The sequence below is a fragment of the Zeus faber genome (genome assembly GCF_960531495.2).
Source record: "Zeus faber genome assembly, chromosome: 12".
In the NCBI taxonomy this organism is placed as follows: domain Eukaryota; kingdom Metazoa; phylum Chordata; class Actinopteri; order Zeiformes; family Zeidae; genus Zeus; species Zeus faber.
Genome location: NC_137196.1, coordinates 15673680 through 15697328, shown reverse-complemented (window position 1 = coordinate 15697328; position 23649 = coordinate 15673680). Strand labels below are relative to the sequence as shown.

The 23649-nt window shown below is 44.0% G+C and overlaps 1 protein-coding gene across 1 annotated transcript in view; it reads right to left on the bottom strand.

Moving 5' to 3' along the window:
• cacna1eb (calcium channel, voltage-dependent, R type, alpha 1E subunit b) overlaps positions 1-23649 on the bottom strand; it is a gene marked incomplete at both ends in the record, with an annotated part of 51967 nt that overhangs the window by 3098 nt on the left and 25220 nt on the right. Inside the window, 39 exons of the mRNA XM_080010380.1 lie at positions 257-356; positions 528-634; positions 749-849; positions 962-1069; positions 1170-1275; positions 1455-1551; positions 2424-2551; positions 2677-2851; positions 3018-3109; positions 3209-3274; positions 3413-3532; positions 3625-3705; positions 3800-3910; positions 4035-4199; positions 4355-4556; positions 5351-5488; positions 5682-5842; positions 5949-6045; positions 6415-6426; positions 6940-7046; positions 7136-7195; positions 7426-7555; positions 7737-7869; positions 8489-8545; positions 8631-8914; positions 9318-10094; positions 11856-11923; positions 13340-13407; positions 14631-14748; positions 15183-15252; positions 15530-15661; positions 15799-15911; positions 16096-16208; positions 17349-17558; positions 17741-17824; positions 18531-18584; positions 19777-19892; positions 20016-20119; positions 22369-22559. Coding sequence (XP_079866506.1) covers positions 257-356; positions 528-634; positions 749-849; positions 962-1069; positions 1170-1275; positions 1455-1551; positions 2424-2551; positions 2677-2851; positions 3018-3109; positions 3209-3274; positions 3413-3532; positions 3625-3705; positions 3800-3910; positions 4035-4199; positions 4355-4556; positions 5351-5488; positions 5682-5842; positions 5949-6045; positions 6415-6426; positions 6940-7046; positions 7136-7195; positions 7426-7555; positions 7737-7869; positions 8489-8545; positions 8631-8914; positions 9318-10094; positions 11856-11923; positions 13340-13407; positions 14631-14748; positions 15183-15252; positions 15530-15661; positions 15799-15911; positions 16096-16208; positions 17349-17558; positions 17741-17824; positions 18531-18584; positions 19777-19892; positions 20016-20119; positions 22369-22559 — 5156 coding nt within the window. The remainder of the gene's footprint in view (positions 1-256; positions 357-527; positions 635-748; positions 850-961; positions 1070-1169; positions 1276-1454; positions 1552-2423; positions 2552-2676; positions 2852-3017; positions 3110-3208; positions 3275-3412; positions 3533-3624; positions 3706-3799; positions 3911-4034; positions 4200-4354; positions 4557-5350; positions 5489-5681; positions 5843-5948; positions 6046-6414; positions 6427-6939; positions 7047-7135; positions 7196-7425; positions 7556-7736; positions 7870-8488; positions 8546-8630; positions 8915-9317; positions 10095-11855; positions 11924-13339; positions 13408-14630; positions 14749-15182; positions 15253-15529; positions 15662-15798; positions 15912-16095; positions 16209-17348; positions 17559-17740; positions 17825-18530; positions 18585-19776; positions 19893-20015; positions 20120-22368; positions 22560-23649) is intronic.

Below are 23649 nucleotides of genomic sequence, written 5' to 3'. Positions count from 1 at the left end.
ATATTTGCTGCACCAACGTGAATGCCATTCTCTTATGAGTGCTATTAAAGGAAATCTGCGGTAGGTTTTAAGCCTTGGGTTTGACAGGATTTTATTTTAATTCATCCAGTATTGAAGGGATAGCTTCAATGGGGCAATCTCGACTGAGTTCGTCTGCTATTTTTTCCAGGAAAAAAAATACCGGAGTTTTCTTTTAATGATGCGGATTACTCATTCATCTTTTATGTTATTGTTGCCGCTCACTCATCCTTCTTACCAGAGATTGGTTTTGGCTTGACTCTGCGTCTGTAGGTATTGGCTGCAAAAACAGTTCCTGGGGTGAGATAGGACTCAGAGCCACAAAACCTCCCCTGGTCCTGTACGGGGACAGATGCAAAGACAGATATGGAAAGATGCTCAGCTCTCTAACACACACACACACACACACACACACACACACACACACACACACACACACACACACACACACACACACACACACACACACACACACACACACACACACACACACACACACACACACTTACAGAGCCGATCCAGCGCTGTGGGCCATCATGGGAAGCGGCTGGGTGTTGGAAAGTATGTCCTCGGGAAGAGTGGAGGCATCCAGACGCTTGAACATCAAGCTACTCTTCTAAAATAAAATAAAACAAACAAAATAAAAACAAAAAAAAAACAAAAAACCCTGCAGGTCAGATGGTTTCTTGTCTGGGCCGCGTGATGAATTTCAACTAATAAGGGTTCCGACCTGGGCTTCTAGCTGTTGCCTCAGCTTCTTGGCTTTGTTCTGCTTGAAGTAATCCATTATCATCATCGAAGCGTAGATCTTCCCCACCGTCATGTCGGTGTCTGTGTTGGCAGATAACGACGGCCATTTTCATACACACCGATGCGCATAAAAAATCCCGGCAGACAGTCGCACCATAAGCAAATACACACAGGCGCACACATAATCACAGACCTTTGTTGATCGGCACCAGCAGATCCAAGGTCTTCTGTGGCAAATAGGGCCAGATAACGCTGATTTCCTTTTGTAGTTCAGTATCTAGAGCTATACGGTCCTCCCCACCTGTGACAAAAAGACACCTGTGAGTTCTCTAACGCTCCGACCGGCATTTCGCACCATTCCCCGTGCAGCCAATAACGGAAAAACAACACTGAAAACTGACCTCTGGCGATTTTAATCTCCAAAGCCGTGCGGATGAGAGACATGAGGGTGGACGTGAAGTGGACGGACATGTCCTCATCCACGGGCATGTTCATCAAGACCAACCTCTGATGATGATGACGACACACACACACACACACACACACACACACACACACACACACACACACGCACACAAAGAGATAAAAGGACACATCTCAATAAAAAATAAATAAAATCCTTTACTATAAATAAATGAAAATAATCAAATAATAATACTAACAATAGTAACAATCGTAATCAATACCTTATAGGCGATCTTGGCGGGACATTTCTTCCCCAGGCCCAGCGGTGGTGACATGTGAGTCAGCATCTCGTACATGGCAGTGTAGTGGATGCGACCACTTGATAAAAACAGTTAGTTAGGAAGTTAGGAGGAAGTTAGGATAAACAGTGAAAGCTGGAAATGCTGTCAGTCACAATCTACTCACAATTCTAAGTCGTAATCTCTAAAGGTACAGTGACTTCCCACTGATGGATTAAAGGATCATTTGGGCGTCTAAATGAGTCAGCGCACACATTTTACCTTAAGCCTGGCCATTTTCATGACGATAGGTCCCAATTTAAGATTTTTAATCTGAATTTAAAAAAATTTGTCTATATTTTCAGGTTTTGTCATATTTTATATATTTTTTTAAAGCCATATTGGACCGCCATTTCAAATAAAATTAACAAATACAAAATATAGCAACATATGAAAATAGAGACAATGCCACAATTAAGTGTTACTGTAGTGGTTAGTGACACAGGGAGAACATTTTAAGGTTTCTCACCACATTTCTCCAAACCAAAAAAAATAGAGACAATATCAACTAGAATTACCGCGTTGCAGTTGCATGCCTCCGCCAACCAGTCAAGTTGCAGTTTACACTTGACCTTTGACCACCAAAATCTAATCAAGTCATCTTTGAGTTCAAGGGGACGTTTGTGCCAAATTTTAAGAAATTCCCTCGAGGCGTTCCTGAGATATCCCGTTCACGATAATTGGGACGGACGGACAACCCCGAAAACATAATGCCTCCCGCCACGGTTGTTTCCGGCGCGGAGGCATAAAAATATAAAAATGTGAGCCATCACCAGGAAAAAGGTCAGGGGTTATGAAAAATGTGTGCGCTTACTAGTAAACAGCCTCAAACTCACTCTGCCCAGCATGGATTGTGTGGCAGTGAATTAGCGTGGGATCAAGCAGTGTCAAATAATAACAGCGAGAATTTACCACGCCGCGCGGTCATACTCTCCCCAAATGCGAACAAACTCGTCCAGGTGATGGGGCCCCAGGATGGAGGAATCTCGAGTCAGATACTCAAAGTTATCCATGATCACAGCCACAAACAGATTGAGCATCTACGGAGCGACGACAAGGTTCGAGAAGGAAAAAGCAAGTCACGGGCTGATATGAGGGAAAAAAACAAAACAAGGTTTGACAGCATGAAGTCCTCAGACGTAAGGCCGATGAGTTTTTTTCTGACCAGAAAGGAGCTGAAGAAGATGAAGGACACGAAGTAGCAGTAGGCGAATTCCGTCCCGCAGCCTCCCTCGTGGTCTGGGGAGATGGTGAGCGGCGCAATGGAGGGGTCCGGCTCACACTCCTGACCCCCCAGACAAGAGAGCATGATCTCCTGCCAGGACTCCCCCGTCGCACTCCTGAAAGGGGTTTAAAAATATATAAAAAATAAATAAATAAATAAAAAACAGGACGGCCGGTCACTTCACTGACGTGAGGCCGATCAGCTAATTACTGTGACCGCTGTGGTCAGACGCTGAAGAGTCATTCAACGTTCACGATAAAGGTTTGGAGCTCAATTATCACCTGAACAAAAGCATGAGAGCGCTGAAAAAGTTTTTAAAATTGTTGTGCTGGTTGATGTGGCTCTCGTCATTCAGCTTGATGTTTCCAAACACCTGGTCGGAGAGAGTCACATTTCAGTGGGATTAGACCACAGCTGTCAGCTACACGTGGTTTCTCTTATTGAAGCGGGGAAGCATAAACTCCAGCACCACCTGCATTCCAATGATGGCGTAGATGAAGAAGAGCATCGCGATGAGGAGACACACATAAGGAAGCGCCTGTTGGAGAAAGGACAGGATGTAAAATAGACAGTTGCTTCTCGGTTAAAAAAAAAGGATCCGCGTTCACGCGTGAAACAATATTATCTGTGACAAATTCAAATGGAGGCAAAGGAAAATCAAAAAATGTTCACCGACCTTGAAGGACTGTACAAATGTCCACAGAAGGATTCGAATGGTGTAGCCTTGCCGCAGCAACTTGATCAATCTGGCTGCTCTAAAGAGCTTCAGGAAACTCATATTGATGGTGTTCAAAGACTAGGAGGGATGGAAAGCAAAGGTTATTTCCCAGGATATAATCTGCCTCAATGAAAACAGAAGAAAATATCTTCAGCTCTTCGCCCGTTTACCTGTAAATCCACAATTATTTCGGTGATGCTTCCGAGCACGGTGATGAAATCAAAAATGTTCCAAGTGTCTCTAAAGTAGTTCTGTCGAGGAGGCGAGGGGAACAATGTTATTAGACCATGCCTAAAAATGATTCAAATGATTCCAACCTTTTCATCCCCTTATGTTTGTACTCACCACTAATCCAAAGGCCATGATCTTCAGGATACATTCCATGGAGAAGAGGACGGTGAAGGCCGAATTCAGGTGCTTCAGGACTGTGTCATACGCTGCAGGCGCCGAATGGTACTGAAAGTGAACAGCAGATACGGTTTCTACGGTCGATATCAAACAAATTCTATGACAGGATAACCCCACTCCAAAGCCCCACCATCCCCTTAAAAAGTCCCTTGACAGTTTGGTAGTGCTGTACCTTCATCATGAGAACCACAGTGTTCAGGGCGATCATCACCAGCACTGTGTACTCAAAAGATGGCGACGCCACAAAGTGCCACAGTCTGTACTGGAAGGTCTGTCTGTTCTGGGGCATGTAGCGGGTCATGGGCTTGGCACTCATGGCAAAGTCGATGCAAGCCCTCTGATGAAAAGAGACAAACATAATATACAGTATACAAGTCGGAATAAATGTAATATATAACACACGCGCCTTTAATTGGGTGTGTGTGTGTGTGTGTGTGTGTGTGTGTGTGTGTGTGTGTGTGTGTGTGTGTGTGTGCGTGCGTGCGTGACTACCTCGTTTTTCTCCAGACTGCACTCCTGGATCATCTTGTCACCTTGCTCCTGGAAGGTGATGATGATCAGAGCCACGAAGATGTTGACAAAGAAGAACGGGAAGACCACAAAGTAGACCACGTAGAAGACGGACATCTCCATGCGGTTCCCCCGGCTCGGACCCATGTTCTCCTCCGTGACGTCGGTGGAATGCTGCAGGACCCTGAGAAGGGGCAGCGGGGAGAGGGCGAGTGCAGCGGCCATGTTGTTAAAGAGAGGTATGTGTGTTGCAGTGCACAGTATGAACGCACTCAAATCAGCATGAGCAGCACCCGAAGTACTTGTTTTTTTGCATGAATACTCACATACTGTACCTTTCCAATTTCAGCAATTTTATATCATTACGCAATGTTGCAGTTATTGGCAATTGCAAACAGCATGTTTTTTTCCCCCCGCTCATTACAGAAAAACAACGGAGAAAACCTGGCGAAAGTGCTGATTTTAAACTTGTCAAACGATAGCACATTCATGTCTGTGCATGGAACGGCTACAGAGATATGACAAATCTGATCACAAATTCTTGCTGTGTGTATAATCTTGTGTTGCCCATAGAAAAACATGTTTTATCAGCTTGGAGGTATTATAGACATTTGTTGAATAGTTTCCTGATTTTGATAAATCATACATTTGACTTCTAGGTGAGTTTGTGCAACAAAAATGCTGACATACATTAGAGGGTAAGACAATTGCCCCCTAAAAAAGAATGATCACCCTCACCCAATTGCAAAAGTGAATGTATAGCAAAACGGCAAAAAAGACTCAAGACTCCAGAGGGGGAACACATCCATGTCTTGACATTTTTTTTTGTCCCGTTTTAGACCCTTCAGACAACACCACTGCCAAAGAATTTGGAGAAAGCTTGAATCGAAAGATATGGGACATTTAAAAAACAAACAAACCAAAGAAAGGTTTGCTTTGAAACGCTTTCTTTTCATTATTTGACTTGGATTCACTCACTGAGGCCATCCCTCGCCGGTGGAGACGGTGAAGAGCGTGAGCAGCGCCCAGCAGACGTTGTCGTAGTGGAACTCGTGTCTCTTCCACTCCCTCCTCTTGACCTCCTTCTTGTCGCGGCTGTAGTCAATGTAGTAGCCTCTGTGGGGGATGAAGCCGGCCAAGGGGCAATTGTTTTTCTCCTCATTCACAGGTTCGGCAAAGAGCTTCGATAAAGTGGGGGCTCTTACGGAGCGTCAATGTGTATAACTTCATACATATTTATTGACACTGTTTTTTGTGATGTGACCACTGAGAAATGGGGTCGACTGCACGAGAGGGGGGAGGCACTCACTGGCATTCCTTCTCAGTGTTCATGGACCCGTCGGTGCAATAGAAAAACTTCCCCTTGAAGAGCTGCACGGCGATGACGGCAAATATGAACATGAAGAGCTGGTAGACGATGAGGATGTTCAAGACGTTCTTCAGAGACGTGACCACGCAGTCGAACACGGCCTGCGGTGAAGGGGCGGAGCGAGGAGGAAATCTGTCAGTTATTAGCGGCAACGGACGGACCCAGAGTGTTGAAGAGAGAGCCAGGTGTTCAAACACTGGTTATTACCTTGAGTTTGGGGAGCCTCTTGATGGTTTTAAGAGGTCTCAGAACCCTCAGCACCCTCAGGGACTTTATGGTCTTGATGTCTCTGCCTTTGTTGTTCCTGTCAACGTTGACGCACAGGTTTTCACAACCAGGAATATGACCGCGCGGCTTGAAGATACAGTACATGAATGGTCACGATAAAGTGAAAATTGAATAATAAAAAGGACACATCAAAACATATCTAAACACATATCACGTATCTAAAAATACACATTTCAAACTAAATCGAAAAAGAAATCGGCCTTGAAAACTGAGTGGGAATCTTAACGATTAATAAACATCCAAGGAGTCCACAACACAGGAACACGCTGATAAAGACAAATGGTGAAATGTGATGATATGAAGTTAAAAAAGAAAAAAAGGCAGAAAAGTGATAATAATAATAATCAGAGGTTTACGAGAGAGATGTGTCAAATGTCTGCTTTACCCCATCACATTGCTGGCAGCCCAACAGAGAATAAAATCCACAGGAACAACAGAGAAATCGAGGCATAAAGAGAGAGACACTGTGAGCACAGCTCAGAGGGTCACAGCTATAATAATCACAACAGATAAAATAACACACAAATAAACAGGAAATATACAGTACACATATATAGGAAATGTTCAGGTTTCAGTGTGCATGCACGCCTATGTAAATACGTACATTTCTTTATTTTTCTATTTGAACGATTCTAAATCAGTGCAAATGAACAACTAACAATTTTGTACGTTCTGAAAAACCCACTAAACAAGACAAAATTAACTCAATTAAAAGTCTATCCTGTCTATTTTGCTTGCGGTTGTTACGCGGCGGTTGACCGCTCCCCGCATTTGAGCTGCGGAAGTGCCGAGCGCCACATCGATCGATCATAACAGGCAGAGTGGTCAGGGTGGGGAGGGTGGGGTGCGATTTTCCCCAGTGACTCAGGTATTAGTCAGCGCCAGGCGGCGGCTGTGCATTGTGACTCACGTCAGAGCGAAAGCAATCAGAGCTCCCACCACCACAATGAAGTCAAGAATGTTCCACAAGTCGCGGAAGTAGGAGCCGTCGTGCAGAATGAGACCCTGGTCGATCATCTGAAGCGCAAAGACGGGACGGAGGTGTTAAGACAGCGGGCGGAGATACGCACGCTTTACATGCACACTACAATCATCACAGCTCCCACCTTAATGATCATCTCGAATGTGAACACTCCGGTGAAGACGTAATCAAAGTAACGGAGAACCTGGGGGAGAAGAAACATCAGAGTTTTTTAACGCAACACCCCGGCACGGATGTGCACCGATGATCTATCTGCCGGCCAAAACCTCACCCTGTCCCAACCCCAGAACCGTAAGGAGTCAAGACACCGTATTCGAGGGCACCTTAATATTGGCATGACAGGATACCAACAGGGGACAGTTAATTTAATGGAAAAATTCCCTCACCCCTGAATTTCCCCTGGGGAAATCTCACCTTGTTTCTGTCGGAGTTGGTGCACACCGGATCCTCGGCCGCCAGTGCAATGCTGCTGGCCACAATCACCAGCAGGATGGTCATCTCAAAGTAGCGCATGGTGACCACGTAATGGCAGATCCTCCTGATGCTGTGGTTGAATAAAGAGCTCTCTGTTGACAGGGGGGTTAAAGAGCCGCACAGCCACAGCCACAGGCACTTGCACCCGCACAGAGACACAACTGCGGGCGTAATTGTATTTCAGCGAGACAGACAGGCAACAGTACGGCCGTAATCAATAGAAGTGGCGACACTTCTTTTCAGCGTCTTACGGATTGGAGGCCTTGAAAAGGAACATGCTGTCTGGGGCCATGGTTTTCGGAGGGATGGGTGCTTCATCCTCCTCCGTCTCCTCCTCTCCCTCAGTCTGCTCGGAACTGAAAGCCTCGATCTCCTTGCTGTTTGCTAATTTTTCGGGCAGAGGTGTGAGAAGCAAAAAAAAAAAAAAAAAAGGTTTCATTCCACACAGATAAAAATGGCTTGGAATAAACCATGAACCATGAATCAGTGCCATTATTGACTCACCAGAATAGACTAAACGTGTCAATTGCTATTAGATGTGAGTGACAGGAATACTTTAGGAATACAGTACAGTGATGCTGACACTGATTCACAAGAGATCAGTGGTTCTCAAACATTTTCTGCACGGCATTCCTTTGGGAATAGAAAACCCTTCACACCTCCTTTCCGCACCACAGCAATCCATTTTTCCCCCTTGCCATTAATAACGGCAAGACAAGTGACAAATCAAGTCGTAGTAAAATAGATATAAATTAAATAAAATTATGAAGAACATGGATATGCATGTTTTCATCCAACCTTTTATCAAAATAATGTAATTCATATTTTCCTCTGTTTGCCATTACATTGCTGCTACCTTAGCTCCTGTAAGCTGTTGCGCATGTTAAAATATAAAATGCAAAAGAAAGGTGATGATCAATACGATTTAATTTAATCAAAAAAGTATAACATATGTTTTATTCCATCATGAATTTAGTTCCACTATACATAATTGACCCATAACCAATCCCCTGCACCGCCTCCTGCAGTACCTCTGCACCCCTAGGGGACGAGCCCCACACTGTAATAGACAACGCAAAAGCAACGCAAATAACAGAGAAAGCAACTGAAAGTGCCGCAGAAAGCCACAGCACCAGTAGCGCTACCTGTCATGGGGGTGAGCTCCAGTAGGGGTTGTGAGGACATTTCAATGACCACGCCTCCCTCTGCGTGGGACATGTCAAGGTTCAGAGAGGCAGGATGGTTTTCAGGCTCGGTGGGCCCGACAGAGAACTCTGTGGCCTCGACAGCAGTCTCCACCAGAGGGTTTTGGCACACAGTGTGCCCAACCTCACCCTGCCCTTCCCAGTCCAGCAGGGCGGGGTGCAGAGGCTCCGTGAGCTGCTTACACTGGGGAGGCTCAGGAATGTCTGAGCCCGACACACTGACTCTGAAATGGAAGGAATATCATAAAATGCAATTAGGAGGAGCTTTATGGACCATTTTTGAGGGTCACTTGAGTTACATGAGTTCAGTTGAGATAACTTCACTCAGGCAGACTGTGTGGCAAAAATCACAGTTAAGAAGTACTACGCTATACATCAACGTCGGAAGCATTGCAGCAATGTAGGAGCATTTACCCTCTTCACAGACCTACAAACTAACTAACACCAACTAAATATTTATTTTATTAGTAATAATTAGCACTACGTGAGATAAACATGCAACGTTATATGCTATAGTCCCCTTTATCTATAACACACCTTACAACAAGTATGTGTAATCAAACTGCTTGTGCCGAGGTGTGTTCATTTCAATTCAAGTGGTAGTTTGAGACAGTTGGACAGTCTTACCTCCCAGGGTCCTCTCGAACCTCTGCATATGGATTAACAATGCATGTTCCGCCATCTTCTTGCTGCAACCCTCCACCTGCCTCTGCGGCCTCCTTTTCTTCCCTGTCCTCCTTCTCCTCCCACTCATCCAGGATCTTTCTCTCCTGGCTGACTGCCCTTCTGATTTTTGCGGCCTCTTGGGGTGACTGGGTGATGTCCAGACTCTTGGCCTCGGGGCGAGCCTCGCGGTGACGGTGGCGCCTGTGCCGCGCCCCGTCATCCAGCCCCGGCGTGGGCCTAAACTTACGGGCCACTCTGTGCCTGCCCCCACCCGTCGACCTGTGGTTCGTCCCGCCTGTTTTCTCCTCCGTCAGGGTCAACAGAGGTAAGGGGTCCACTTCTGGAGGTTCAGGCATGGGGATGGCAATGGACATCGGGGGCTCTGGTAAAGGGATGCCCACAGACATTGGAGACTCAGGTAGGTGCGCTGGACTGACCTCTGGGGACAGCGCTGGGATGTGGTGGGAGCTGGTGGGGGTTTCGACGGTGTCCTCTGTGGGACTGCTGAACAGCTCCTCCTGACTGGCCATCTGACGGCGCTTGCGTAGCTGGTTGGCCCTCTGCTCCCACACAGACATGTTGACCTTTCTCCTTCTCTCACGCCGGTTGACAAAGGCGTTGGAGCTGTTGAGCGGCTGCTCATCGGCGCCCCCACCACCAGAGTCTTGCTCATCGGGGAAATTCGGCCGGCCTCTGTGAATGGCCCGCTTTCTGTATAGGTAAGGTCTTCTTCTCCCCCTAAAAAGCACATCATATCTGACTATCACTAGAGGGCAGCAATGAGCCCAACATTTTTATGTATTAATGACAAGCAAAGTTAGAGCAGTTATCTACACAGTAAAGTGAGCATAACACTTATATAACAAAAAGAGGTAAACAAATTGAAAATTGCAAGAAAGAGCAATTTTCTTTAAATTAAATTGGTAGGTGAGTATTAATATAAAAATATAACTTTTGGAGAATATGGAAAATGCTTAAAAATACATTCAAGCCCACAAAAACCGTAGAATTGGGAAAATAAACAAAAAGCACAAGAACAAAAGGGGAAAATGCAGGAATAAAGTACATAAAAACTAGAAAACAATATTTAATCCATTAGGAAACTCAATGGATAAATTTTGTGTGACGGAGATGCAGACAACTTTACTTACTGGTATTCAGACTCTTGTTGTCCATGTAATCAATGAGTGATTATTTGAAAACAAGACATTAGTGTTTACCAACATACACAGAACAGTTGTTGTGACACAGTCCAAAATATGCATAAATATGCTACATATTTAATTGGAAATCGCTGCAATTTCGGACTTATAAGAATCAGCTTCCAGGGTGTGAAAGTGATTTTGTATACGTTCTCAAGTGAAAGGTCTGGAGTAATAGTGATGAAATACTGTAAGAATTTGAAATATACATCCTTTTGGTCGGTGGCACATACACAGGCATTGAACAAGACAAAATGATGAAGGCAGCGATACACTCTAATATGCCCCTGAATCTGCTACATTGATAGCTGTGACACATACAACATTTAAATATGTAACGAACAAATGATACAATTAAGTGTCACAACTAGAGTGTCAAGGTAAAAGAGTTGAGGCAAATACCTCCCTGCCGTAAAGCCATTATTGGCCTTTGCTCTCCTTAGCAGAGGAAAAAACCCACGAGATGCAGTCCACCCCCGTAGTAAAACAGTCAAACTAAGAACGGCCTTTTTTGAAGGTCATGTTAAGCCGTTTGGAGTGCGGCATGTATTGATTCAGTGCCTGGCTCATGGACACTAACTTCCATAGTTACAAGAAATCTATCACATTCCTTAACCTCTATTTACCTTCTGTATCTGCAACGGCCACTGATTAGGACAGTCGCCGAAAAGCAAGCAGGTAAATATAAGAAACAGTTAAGTCAGTGGAGAACTATATCTTAGTAGCAACTTATTATACATATTACACAACTTATTAAATATACTTAGCATGTGTTGTAGTGTGGTGTGCTGTGTGACGATTAAAGATTGTTCTATTTTTACAGATGACAACAAAATAATCGTGTTCTTAAACATTGGCTTCTACAGAGATGTGTGGCGTTGTCCTGATATTGCTAGCGTACAATATACAATCCTATCTTCACAAAGTCTTGAACATGCCTCTCTCACTTTGCATTTGCCACGCAAGTAAAGGTTCTGAGGAAAATATCACGCAGATATGTTGGAAATAATAACAAATTGTCATATTTCCGAAGAACAGTATTGCTTTTCCCACAGCATCCAAAGCCCTAGGATGCAGCACGTCTCGACCACGAAGTACAATTCAGAAATAATATTGAAAGTATATGTATTTGATTGTCTAAATGGTTTGTGGGCACCGTTGGAAAGCGGTGATTGAATGTGAGAGCATTGATTTGTAACTAAAAAGAATATGGCAGAGTGCCAAAAGCCACGTTAGCGATTTGAATGCTTTGGGTAAACCATCTCAAATCAAGGTTAGGTGCTAATGGATGACTTACTCAGACAACAAGCCGTCTCTGCCTCGAGCGTATCTTTGATTAAAGAACTCCTCTTCCTCTTCTTCATCCTGATAACAAAAGACAGAATGGAGAAAGCAAAGTTATCAATAACCAAATACGCTTCTGTGAAGTGAAGAGATTTGCATATGTCCATGACATAATACAAATGTGGCTGGCTTTAAAGTGGTAATTCGTAACAGAAAAATAATAATCCCGGGGGTGGTGGAGGAGCCACATATCTGGCTGTCATCTGGTTGTCCTGGCTACACTTGGCTATATGGGTGAGTGTTCGGGGCTTGTGGCCAGTTTCAGTATGGCGAGCCTCGCCTTTGGCATTGGTGGGTGTGGGGGCCCCGCCAGCTTGCCTACGGGGCGGGCGGTTCTGCCGGGGTGTCAGTCTGTCTGCACTGGACCTGGCTCCAGGCCTGTGATCCGTGCCTGGCACCCGGGGCCCGGGTTCTGCACCTGTGGGTGCGTCTTATGCCTGCACGTGGGGGCGGGTTGTATGAGTGAACTTTGGGGGTGGAGGGTCTCTGTGCTCTCTGGGACGGGCTTATGCTCCTCTGGGCCGTGCGAGGGTGTTAAACCCCGGGCTCCTGGTTTCCCTGGGGGCCGGGGGGGTCTTCTGTGGCTACAGGGCATGGTGCTCAGGCTGCAGGGCCTTTTCCGCTGCTTGGAGGGGCTACGATATAATTCCAACCTCATACACCAGAACCAATTGGGACAAGTCCATACACTAACCAGTGAACACACAAACACACACACACACACACACACACGGACTCATCACAGGCACACACACCACCAGCACCTGCTTCCGAAAACACCCTCCTGATTACATCCTTCTTTCCCTCATTTACTGCCATAGCTATCACAGGAAGAGGCCACGTGCATAATTGCCGTTCAAGTTTTCCTGGACTTAATTATGTTTTGTTGATACAGGTTGTCGTCTGATGTTTCTACTATGTTTGCGTTTTTCCATGTCTAAGATCGTTCTACAAAGAGGGGGATTGGTGGCGGTTCTGTGTTACAAAAAGCTGTGCTCTTGTCATCCTACAGGTCGTCCACAGGACAGAGTTAATGCAGCAGTTCTTGATGATTAAAGAATCAATAAAGAGTGGCATTGCAGGTTGAGAAGTTGAACTCCACTTGCAGATTAACTCTGTCCTAGATGCAATGGCACACAAATACTCTGTGTTGTATGCCCAGCATGCTGACAGCACAGGTAAAAAAAAAAAAGTAAAAAAATAAAATCCCATATGTTATACATTATTTTAGCTGGTACTTTCAAAGAGACAATGATTCAATGTATTTTTCATTATTGTTTGGTGGTAAAGAATGCACCATTGGATGAAAAATTAATCAATTAGAAAACATCGAAGATTTTCACTCCTAAGTTATGTATGCTGAACACTAGCCCAGTTTGATTGTTTAATGGTTAAAAAAAAAATCAAATATTGAGGTCTACATGCAATGGTAAATACCTTAGTCAGTTCCTGTGCATTGGCCAGATTATCCACAGCGATGGCCAAGAAGACATTGAGCAGCGTGTCTGTTATCAGTGATTGAGAAAACATTAAGTAACACTGGGAAACCACAGTCTCCCGAACAAATTTGACAAGTTCAACCTCCCATCAGGGTAAACATGAGCTCTTGGCTATGCTTTTTAATGTAAAAATGCTATTTTACCCAATGTCAACCCAAGCTGGCTACTTCCCCATAACTCCTCACAAGATTCTGGGCCTTCCTCCCTGACTGCTCTGAGATTTCTTGGAAGAGGGGAACATTTCATTTCTTTTGAATTTCAATGACCAGTTGGCACCACGCTTTAATGCAAGGCAAATTCGACCATTTCCGCTATTCAATAAGTTCAAAAAATCTTGCCACGTGCTGATAAAATGTTTGAAATGAAACGTTATGAATCAGAGATGTCTCAGGCGGGGTACACACGTCAAGATAATAACGCCAATTTGGGGCTTCTGACAATCGTGAGCAAAAAGTCCAGATTTTTTGATGGTTCTGAAGATTACCGTGCCATATTATCCTGTGTTGTGAGGTATGTTACGAGCGTCTTGTACTTCTTCCCGGAAGTCCGTCCTGGCAGCACCGATCGCAAATCGAAATTGTTAAAGTATCAAAAATTTATTTTAAGTTTATTTTAAAAAGTCTTTTTAGCCGTTTAGCCAGAGTGGCTGGGAGCCTGGCGGGGAGCGTGGGGCTTCTCCGCTGCGCTCCCCACAACTCAAAACATTTCCTGGTCCCTCATGCAGGAAAAAATGATTTGACTTCTGATTTTTGGATTCTAAATCGGATATTAAATGATCGAACGATATTCGTGTCTATTTATACGCCAACTTCCGGAACGTCAACGTGTGTATCGTATCGCACTGGTAAATGGGCCAAAATGAGCGTGTCGACCCGGGCATGCTGTTAACATCAGAGCTGAACGGAGATGGAGCCAATAAAAACCTGTATCTATTGCAGGGTTATTTGACCCGGGACAGACATCCGGGTGTTGCATTTCCCACTTATGACAAAGCTGGATGTTAGCCGATGTTAACGGGTTTTTGTCGCGGTGGGAAAGGATGTGTGTGCTGTGCAGTTTGGGCAAATTGTTGCTCTCCACACACTAAAGGATCAAAACTGTTCAATTTATCATGAGATATGTGGTTATGTGTGGGGTCTCTCACATTTTCAATCTCTGTTAAGGTTTGAAAAATCCTGTAGCGTCGGCCAGGCTTAAGTTGACTCCTGTGGGGTTTCAGAGAAGGATACAGTTTCCAAACAGCGTAAGCACAATGAAGTAGATGGAGGACCACATGCCGTACTGCACTCCGCCCTGAGAGCGAATCCCATTATACATCACCTCATTCCAGTCTTCTCCAGTCAGGATCTGCAGCCAAACAAACAGATATCTCGGCATTATTTGTGATTGTTGCCGACAATTTCTCCAGCAAGCTAGTGCCCTGGTAATACACCATGAAGGTAATGCTTATTTTTTAGTCGCAAAATTGGCCCAAACAACTATCCCAAACCGCCCCTCCACAAAGCAGATTTCTTCTTCCCGTGCACCCGATGCAGATGTTTTCCGACGTGTTTCAATGAACAGGCTCTTGCGTTTCGTTCATGTTTTCACCACCTGATATCAGTGTGTACATGGATGTGTGGGATGACAGCATAGACGGGGGCGGGGGTGGGGGGTTGGGGGTCGGAGAGCATACAAGAAAGTGAGCTGAGCTGTTTAATCTGAGCCCGAAGTGAGAACCATCCCAGGGTGCAATGTGTCATGGAGGGAAGGCAGAGGGAGAAGGTCTGTGGGAGCCAAACCTGAAACACTGTCATGATGGCAGCTGGAAACGTGTCAAAGTTGGTGGGAGTGTAATCTTCAAAGATGAACCTAGAGGGAAGAGAAGCAGATATGACCGTAGAAATGCGGAAGGAAAAAGAGGCGGAGGATGGGGAGCTATTTTCATCCGGACGTGTCACTTCCTCCTCCTCCCTTCATCAAAGGCGGCGTTTTAAGGGAACTATTGTTGTGTAACCATTGAAAAACTCGACGGCGATTTATTCATATAGGTGGGCGAAGACGCACCGTGGAAATCAGCCCCCATAAATAAGTGCCGTGCTGTTTTGAACTGAGCGAATGGGTGCGGGATCCTTGAGGCTTTACCTACCTGCCCCCAAAAAGCTGCATACCCAGCAGAGCAAACACCACAACGAACAGAAAGAGAAGAAACAGCAGGCTGATGATGGACTTCATGGAGCTCATGAGGGATACGACCAGGTTCCGGAGCGACGCCCAATATCTATAGAAATGACATTCAAAGAGCACTGCTATTATACTTCTGGAAGAATAACAGCTACAGTTATGTGGACCAAAACGGACCTTTATACAAATCCAGGTGAACCATCTACGAGAGCACACTGACGTTACTCCACTCACTTGGTGATCTTAAAGATCCTCAGAAGCCTCAGCGCCCTCAGAACGCTGATACCAAAGGACATTCCAGGTCGGAAGAAGCCCCACACCACCTCAAAAATGCTGCCCACAATGACCTGCAGAGAATCCATGCCACAGACAACACCTCTACTATATATATATATATATATGTATATACATATGTAAAGCATGGTTAATTAGACGAGCAGAAAAGTCTGGAAACTATGTTTTCTATGAATTAGAATACGATTCAAGAAAAACAGTAAACAGGCGACAGAACTCTGAGGGGGAGGAACTCACCCCGCAGTCAAAGCAGTTGAATGATGAGTGGAAGTAGAGCCTAAAACCCAGACCGTACATCTTCAGGAACATCTCGGCCAAAAAAAGCCCCAGGAATACAAACTCGGCATAGTCTGGAGTGGAGAGGACAAAGAGAATCAGATCAGAGTCGAAGCTAGAAATATCAGCTAAAATAAACACATTTTTACAGTACTGTTATAGCATGGGAGGATGGCATGAAAGCATCAATATAAATACATTGTTATATATTGCGTTAATATATATATATATATTGATACATTTCCTCAATTTATCTTTTGATACTGATAGTGGTATCTTATATTTAGGATAATATTAAAAGTTAGGGGTGGATAACTGCAAAGAAATATTTATAAAAAGAACCATATCAAGCATACAGTATTTGATTTTCAAGAAAAGTGACAATATCTTTCAAAATTTTAAACATTAAGAAGTGTGTAAGCTCTCACGGAGAAAGACAGATGACATATCAATGTATTATTGACACCTAAAAACCAGCCTAACTCATTTCTATATTGTTCAGCACAAGTAATGAGTGGAATACTGTATCAACCCACACTTTACAGAGATAGTTATTGGTCAAATTCAACTTTAAACAACAAATCTAACCCAGATTTAGATGAAAAGACTAATACCAATTTCATACTTCATACCGTGTCCAGAACTTGGATAGCGAAAGGCAGCATGCTAGGTGTAAGCCCAATATTAGACGGTAGAGGGAATCGACAATCAAAAGTGTTATAAAGCTTAATTTAAGCAATATAGCTTGCTTCTCTATGAAAAGTAAAAATAGAACTTAAAAACAAGATTTTTGTTGTGTTAAATGCAGATACATTGAGAACTGCTTCGAGACTTAATCCATCCATCCATGATTATCAGCCTGTGAAGCAGCCCTTCCAGTGGGTTGAGGGTTGCCAAGTACAAGCTGCAAATGCTGACTGAACTGGCAACCCCGCAGCACCAGTGTGTTGAGTTTCACAGGCGGCTTCACAGCCGATAATCACAGAGGATAGATGGGTGGGTGTCAAAACATTGTTCTGAATGTAGCTGCATTTAAAACAGCTAAAATCTTTTTTTTTTTTTTACTTTTCGGAAAGCCGTTAAATATTTCCGTTTTGGACACACTGGGTGAAATCGGACCTTCTTGCCTGAAAGTGGGTAAGCTAGACAAAAAGGGTTATCGCTGCATCCCACGCTTGAACTTATCTAGAACGGGGTTCAGGATTGGAACACACAGAGAAAGATGGAAAGCCAGTCCGGCTGGTTGTGGTGCACGATAGCCACGCAGATGGTGTTGAGAGCCACCAGGCTGAGCACCGTCCAGTAGAAGGTGTCCGTCTTCACCGTGCGACGGATGGAGATGCGGAACATGCGCTCCTTGCGCCGCAGGTACGCAGCGGGTCCGCGACGGCCGCTGCGGAAGTTCACTCTGGATCGAGACATGCCTGTGTGAGTTTGGGGGAAATCAAAGATTTCCAAAGGGACAAAGAGAAGGGGGGGGGTTGAATTAAGACAGAGCAGGCAGTTTGGAGAAATGGGGTGGAGCAGGTTTACTGTTAAGGCTTTGAGAACCTGGACAGGCACATTCTGTCGGAGAGGGAGGTGCTCCCTGAGGGTCCTTACTCACTTGCAGTGGACGTGTCTGCATATTTGTCCTCTCCCGGCCCTCCTCTGCGAGCGCCTGTCTTCTTACTGGTGGCTCTTTTCAGCACTGGACACATTTGTCATCGTCATCATTTTAATCGCATCGGCCTTTCATTTGTGACAATAAACGAACGGCTCATAATGTAAGCCGTATCCAAAAACAAGAAGAAACAATATTAAGTCCCAGTGAGCACTGAAACACAGTGGAAAACATAGTCTTGTTGGAAGACAGCGGGCCTTTTGGCAGCGGAAAGCATCTGCCAAATCTGTTCTGTTCTGTTCCAAAGACAGTTTTGTCAATGGTTCAAAAAGCAAAACAACTCACTGCAAACAATTATCTTGTACTATGAGTTATGAAGATTTACATCAACTTTAAATGTATTTTCATTTTTTATTTAATTTTCAACCTCTATTAATGGAGGTCATAAATTAAAATAATGGTTTAGTTTAAAGGTAAAACAAACAAAAGTCCAGAATATAGTCACTTTTTTACAGGCCTGATTGTCAAAACATCCAGGAATATTGCAACATGTTAAATCTAGCACAATGGCAACTAAGTTTGATATAACGCATTTTCTGCCTAGTTTAACAATTCAAATTTGCCAACATCTAAAAATCAAGATGATGTGTCTTTCACGTGAATTTGGATAAGGCTGCGCCCCTGCAAATTGAAAACCAGCCTTGGTCACAGGTGAATCCATGATTATAAACACGAGGACGGTGTGTTGAACCCTCATTAAAGGTCAGACTACAAAACACATTTGTACTCTTACCATCTAAAGCCGATCTCCCAGAATTCTTATTTTCCTCTGCGAGCATGACTTCCTCTGTAATTGAAACAAAATGAAAGTTATGTTCATTGTTTTTTTCCTTCGAGGCACATGCATTGGGAGTCGACTGAACAGTGTTTGCAGGAGAATGTTTCTGAGAGCTGGTCCTCCCTGGTGCAGTTGTTGTCCGTGGGCAGAGACACTAATCAGTGAAAACTCGCCCGGCTCCAGCGGCCAAGTTTCCACATTGTGCGGCCTGAATAACCTTCTTATCGCACTTGTAGACCTCTGACTAATACATACATTCACTCACTCTCTCATTCTCTCCGCCATTCTTTTCTGCTATCCGTCCCTCTCTTCCCACACTCACCCACACACACAGACACATTTACAGGCCCGCATAAGGGCATGAAGGCAAACCAGCACGCACGCAGGCACACACGCACGCAGGCACACACGCACGCACACACTGAAATGTGTGCATCTTGTGTGTTCTGTCCTTTTCTCACGGACACACACACACACACACACACACAAAAAGCATGCACTCACTCACACACACACACACACACACACACACACACACACACACACACACACACACACACACACACACACACACACACACACACACACACACACACACACACACACACAAATTGAGTCAGTGAGTCAATCTCACCTTTTCCTCACCCTCTACTTGCGTGGGACGCAAAGCGTGTAGATTGCCATTACAGCATTGTGTGTACGCTCAGCCCAACAAAGCTATAACTTCACAAAGTGTCTGCAACACGGCAGTCTTATTTCAAAGGCAGCTCACTTTAATTACAACGTGCTTCATCCGCCAATAAACTAGTACCAGGCATGGGCTCCAATTTATCCAACTATTATGATGAAAATGAAAGAAATGGAATTGCATATCTAACTTTACATGAATATAACAACGGCGAAACACAGATAATGCTGGGCAATGCCAAACCAAGGACCTTATTATGAGAGAAGTACTTAGTTACAAACAGATTTATTTCCTTTTTAGTTTATTTTTTTAAGGTATTTTGCTAAAATATTGGGGGTGCTAGGCTATATTGTATATTCCTAATAAGAGAATAAACTAGGTGCTACATTACAGTGTGACTCTGCTCTACATAACATCCATGGGTCATGTATATCAGGTAGATATCTTGAAAGGTATTACAGGGTTCCTAGCAGAACCCCAGGGGCCCGGGTGAGCTACCAGGCTGTCCAGTACCTGCCCTGTCGATCCAGGCCCGGTAGCCGTTCAGTTCTCTTTCCACCTGCTGCTGCCGCCTCAGCTTCATGAAGGCCCGTCTGTTCTCGACCCTCTCCCTCTCTTTGGCGAATTCCCTGCGGAGAGGGGACAACCGCACAAAAAACCTCCATCATCCGGGCACGTAAATACAAGAGCGGGAATGAGCACGCCAGGACATGCACAGACTCATTTACATACAGACAAATCATGATACGCACCCAGAAAGGACTCCCAAAACCAGGTTCAGCACGAAGAACGAGCCGATAATGATGAGAGGAATGAAGTACATCCAATTCCATGTCAGACCCAAGGCATCATTGGTCTAAAAAGATAAAGATAAGATAGTACTTTACTGATACCCAGGAGGGGAATTCGAGGATTACAGCAACTCAGTAAGGGAACCTGATATATACAGTGTACATATGTACACTATATGATACAGTTAATGATATAAATACAACATAAGAGAACGAGTTACAATTTTTCTAGTTTAACAAGCACCTAGAGACAAACCCTGGACTTATATAACATTGGTTCATAATGTCACAAAGCGCTCTGCCCCTCAAACTAATCAAGGTACGCCAACGTTCTTCAATTTCCGGTAAATTTGCAATGGTTTATCACAAAATTTCTTCTACAAATGTAGATCGATGTGGATTCAACTTGCACGACAAGATGTCTGAAATGCCCTGGTTCCAATGAAACCTCAACCAAGTAACCAACCAAATAGGTATTTCCGCCAATGAATATCAATTAATTTCTTTTTTCTTAACAAAGTAGTCCTTCATGTTCAATTCAGCATTCCTTGCTCCTATTTTCTTCATTTCGGCCTTCTTATGTTTTTTTGTCTATTGAAGTAATGGTAAGTTCAAAGTGATGTGTCCACAGTAGTGATATGTAGTATCTTGTTGATGTCGGCTGAATACTTGTCTTCTTAATGTTTTGTGTGTTTACACAAAACCACTACTTAACACCTTCCCCCTTTTCAAGTCCGCTACATTTAGCTGTAGGAAGCTGCATGAACACGAAGTTTCCTTTAAAACAACCGTCTATCTTTGACTCTAAACCAAACCTTGTCACTGTTATAACTCACCGTGTTGTTTGTGGAAGTAGAGTTGGAGCAGGGGCCTCAAACTCACGGCCCGTGGGCCAATTGAGGCCCGCGGGACGATATTTTGTGGCCCCCTACTTGACATCAAAGTTTAGTGTTAGTGAGGCCCACGCGTTTTTCTCACACGCACATTTTTGCCGAGTCGTTGCGCGAGTCGTTGCGCTGGGCGTTTTATATATTTTTTTTATCACTTATGGGCTACCATAGCTCAGGCTTGTGACAGCTTCCAGTGGTGTTTGTTGACAAGTTAGCCAACGCGTTAGTTACTTGGTTGAAACGTGATTCCGGAGTGACACTAAGTGGAAGGAAAATATATCCTGTCACCCAGTGCAAGGTACAGAGGACTGAGGAAGTGGGCGGACTCAACAAGAGTAATCAGTGACCTAATAAAGACAGCATAGTGTTGCAATAGGAAAGGGAAAAGAAGTTGTACTTTTTTTTGGAAACCGTGAAACCCTTTCTTTGTGGAATACTTGATGCAGCCCAGCCTCACCCAGACTCTACCTCCAGCGGCCCCCAGGTAAGTTGAGCTTGAGACCCCTGATGTGGAGTCTCGGTGACGGAAGTTGATGTTTGGCGTCGTGTGGGGCAATAATGACTTATTTACGGAGGCTTACGAAGGGAAGCCAATTTACGTAATTTTAGTGGTTTAGACGCCTTTCTGTGGATTACATTTTCGATAGGTTACGTTTACATGAGATCCGAAAAGCGTTGGCGGCTTTCAGCGAGTAATTACAATTTCACAGGTTGTAGTTTTCCGACGCGTTCATAGCACCTGAATGCATCATTCGTTCCCACAGTCGGGTGGACTTGTCGTGGTGAGGGGTTTCTGTGGATCAATGTTTTTTTCCGCGAATCCGGCCACCGTAAGGAGGACCACAACGCCACATATAACCGGGGGTTATATCGGAATACAATGTCTTAATTTACAAAAAAAACAAAGAGATAGAATATCAATGGAACAGCCCCACAGACATCTACCAGGTAAGAAAGTACATAAACAGACACACGCGTGTAGTTTGACTCTACACTGCACTGACGCAAATGGACATTTAGAAGCCTAATCTGCACATTTATAGTACGTTGGATGATGATGTCACAAAGCGTCCTACTCTAAAACTCATCTCGTTCAATTTGTTTTCGAAAGTTGGCGCGTCGGTTAAGTATAAATGTTTGGCTACTTTGGGTCAAATTTCGTCGGCTTTTCACTCATTTCTGCTCCGTACGTGGATCGATATGGATGAAACTTGAACCGTAGCTTCTGCAGTTGTTCTGTTCCAGACAGTTTTAGCCAGAATAATTCTGAGGAAAATAATAAAAATCTTAACGATAACAATAGTAGGCTGGACCCCTAAATAATAATAAAAATAATAATATAATTAAAAAAAATACACTAATTTAGATCCAGCTAGGCCTTTCGGACTACTTTCGAAAAAGATTTCTCCATCTACTCTACTTACATTATACAGGACGGCTGTCCATCCCTCCATGGTGATGCACTGGAAGACGGTGAGCACGGCAAACAGGATGTTGTCGAACTGGGTGATTCCATCGTTGGGTCCGATCCACGTGTCGTTGCAGTTGTATTTTTCAGGGCACTTCCTCACTCCACATGCAAACACCACCTCGGACGAGTCTACAGTCTCGTTTTCTACCAGAGGAAAAAAAGACAGCTGTTTTGTTTTCTTTTGATAGATAAATTGATATATTTTGACATTATTAATATAGTAAGACACTACAATTAACATTTATGACTGGGTAGCTGACACATTTCCTGGTTCATTCTTAAGTAAGTTAAAAATCCATTGAAATATATCCAGCAATATATTAGCTTCCATCGCAGGAGTTCTCCACCCTTCCTAATAGTACACCCACATCACCAACGATCCCTTATTTGCCATGTTCAGTCTGGTATGGCACCATTGCAAAAACGATTCCCAATGAGTATTTTCTTGTTTGATGCCTTTATGCATTAAATTAAATTTGGGGTTTTTTTGTTGCCTTTGTAGTACCAATTGTCCATATAAAGTCGGCAAGCATTGTGAAAACATGAAACTATCTGTTGCTTGTTACCACAACTGCGTTTCTGCCACCAGGAGCAGTTGTCACAGCTGCTGGGCTGTGCTGTTAGGCATCGCTGTTCATTTCTTCGTTTCTGAGCCTTGATGAGAACCTTGTCAACATATACTACTACTTGTCCTATGCTTTGCAATCTGGCTTGTCTGAACTTGATTCTCTTTTTTTTTCTTCTTCTTTTTTTAACCTGTGCTGTCAGCATGCTGGACATACAACACAGAGTATTTGTATGCTATTGCATCTAGAACAGAGTTCTAGTGGAGTTCAACTTCTCAACCGGCAATGAAACTCTTAATTAATTATTTTATCATCAAGTACTGCTGCATTAGCTCCTGTCCTGTGGACGACCTGTAGAATGAAGAGAGCACAGATTTTTGTTACAACAGAACTACAACCAATCCCCCTCTTTCCAGAACCATTTTACCATGTTTGGGTCTATAAACAACTAATTACTACTCCATGACGGGGGAGACAAAAAAACATAGAACCAAACAACAACATGTACATGGAAAAACATAAACATAGAAACAAACAACAACATGTACATGGAAAAACATAAACATCAGATGACAACATGTATCGAAAAAAACAGAGTTAATCAGGTCCAGGAAAACTGGACCAGCAATTGGGCACGTGGCCTCTTCCTGTCATAGTTATGGCAGTAA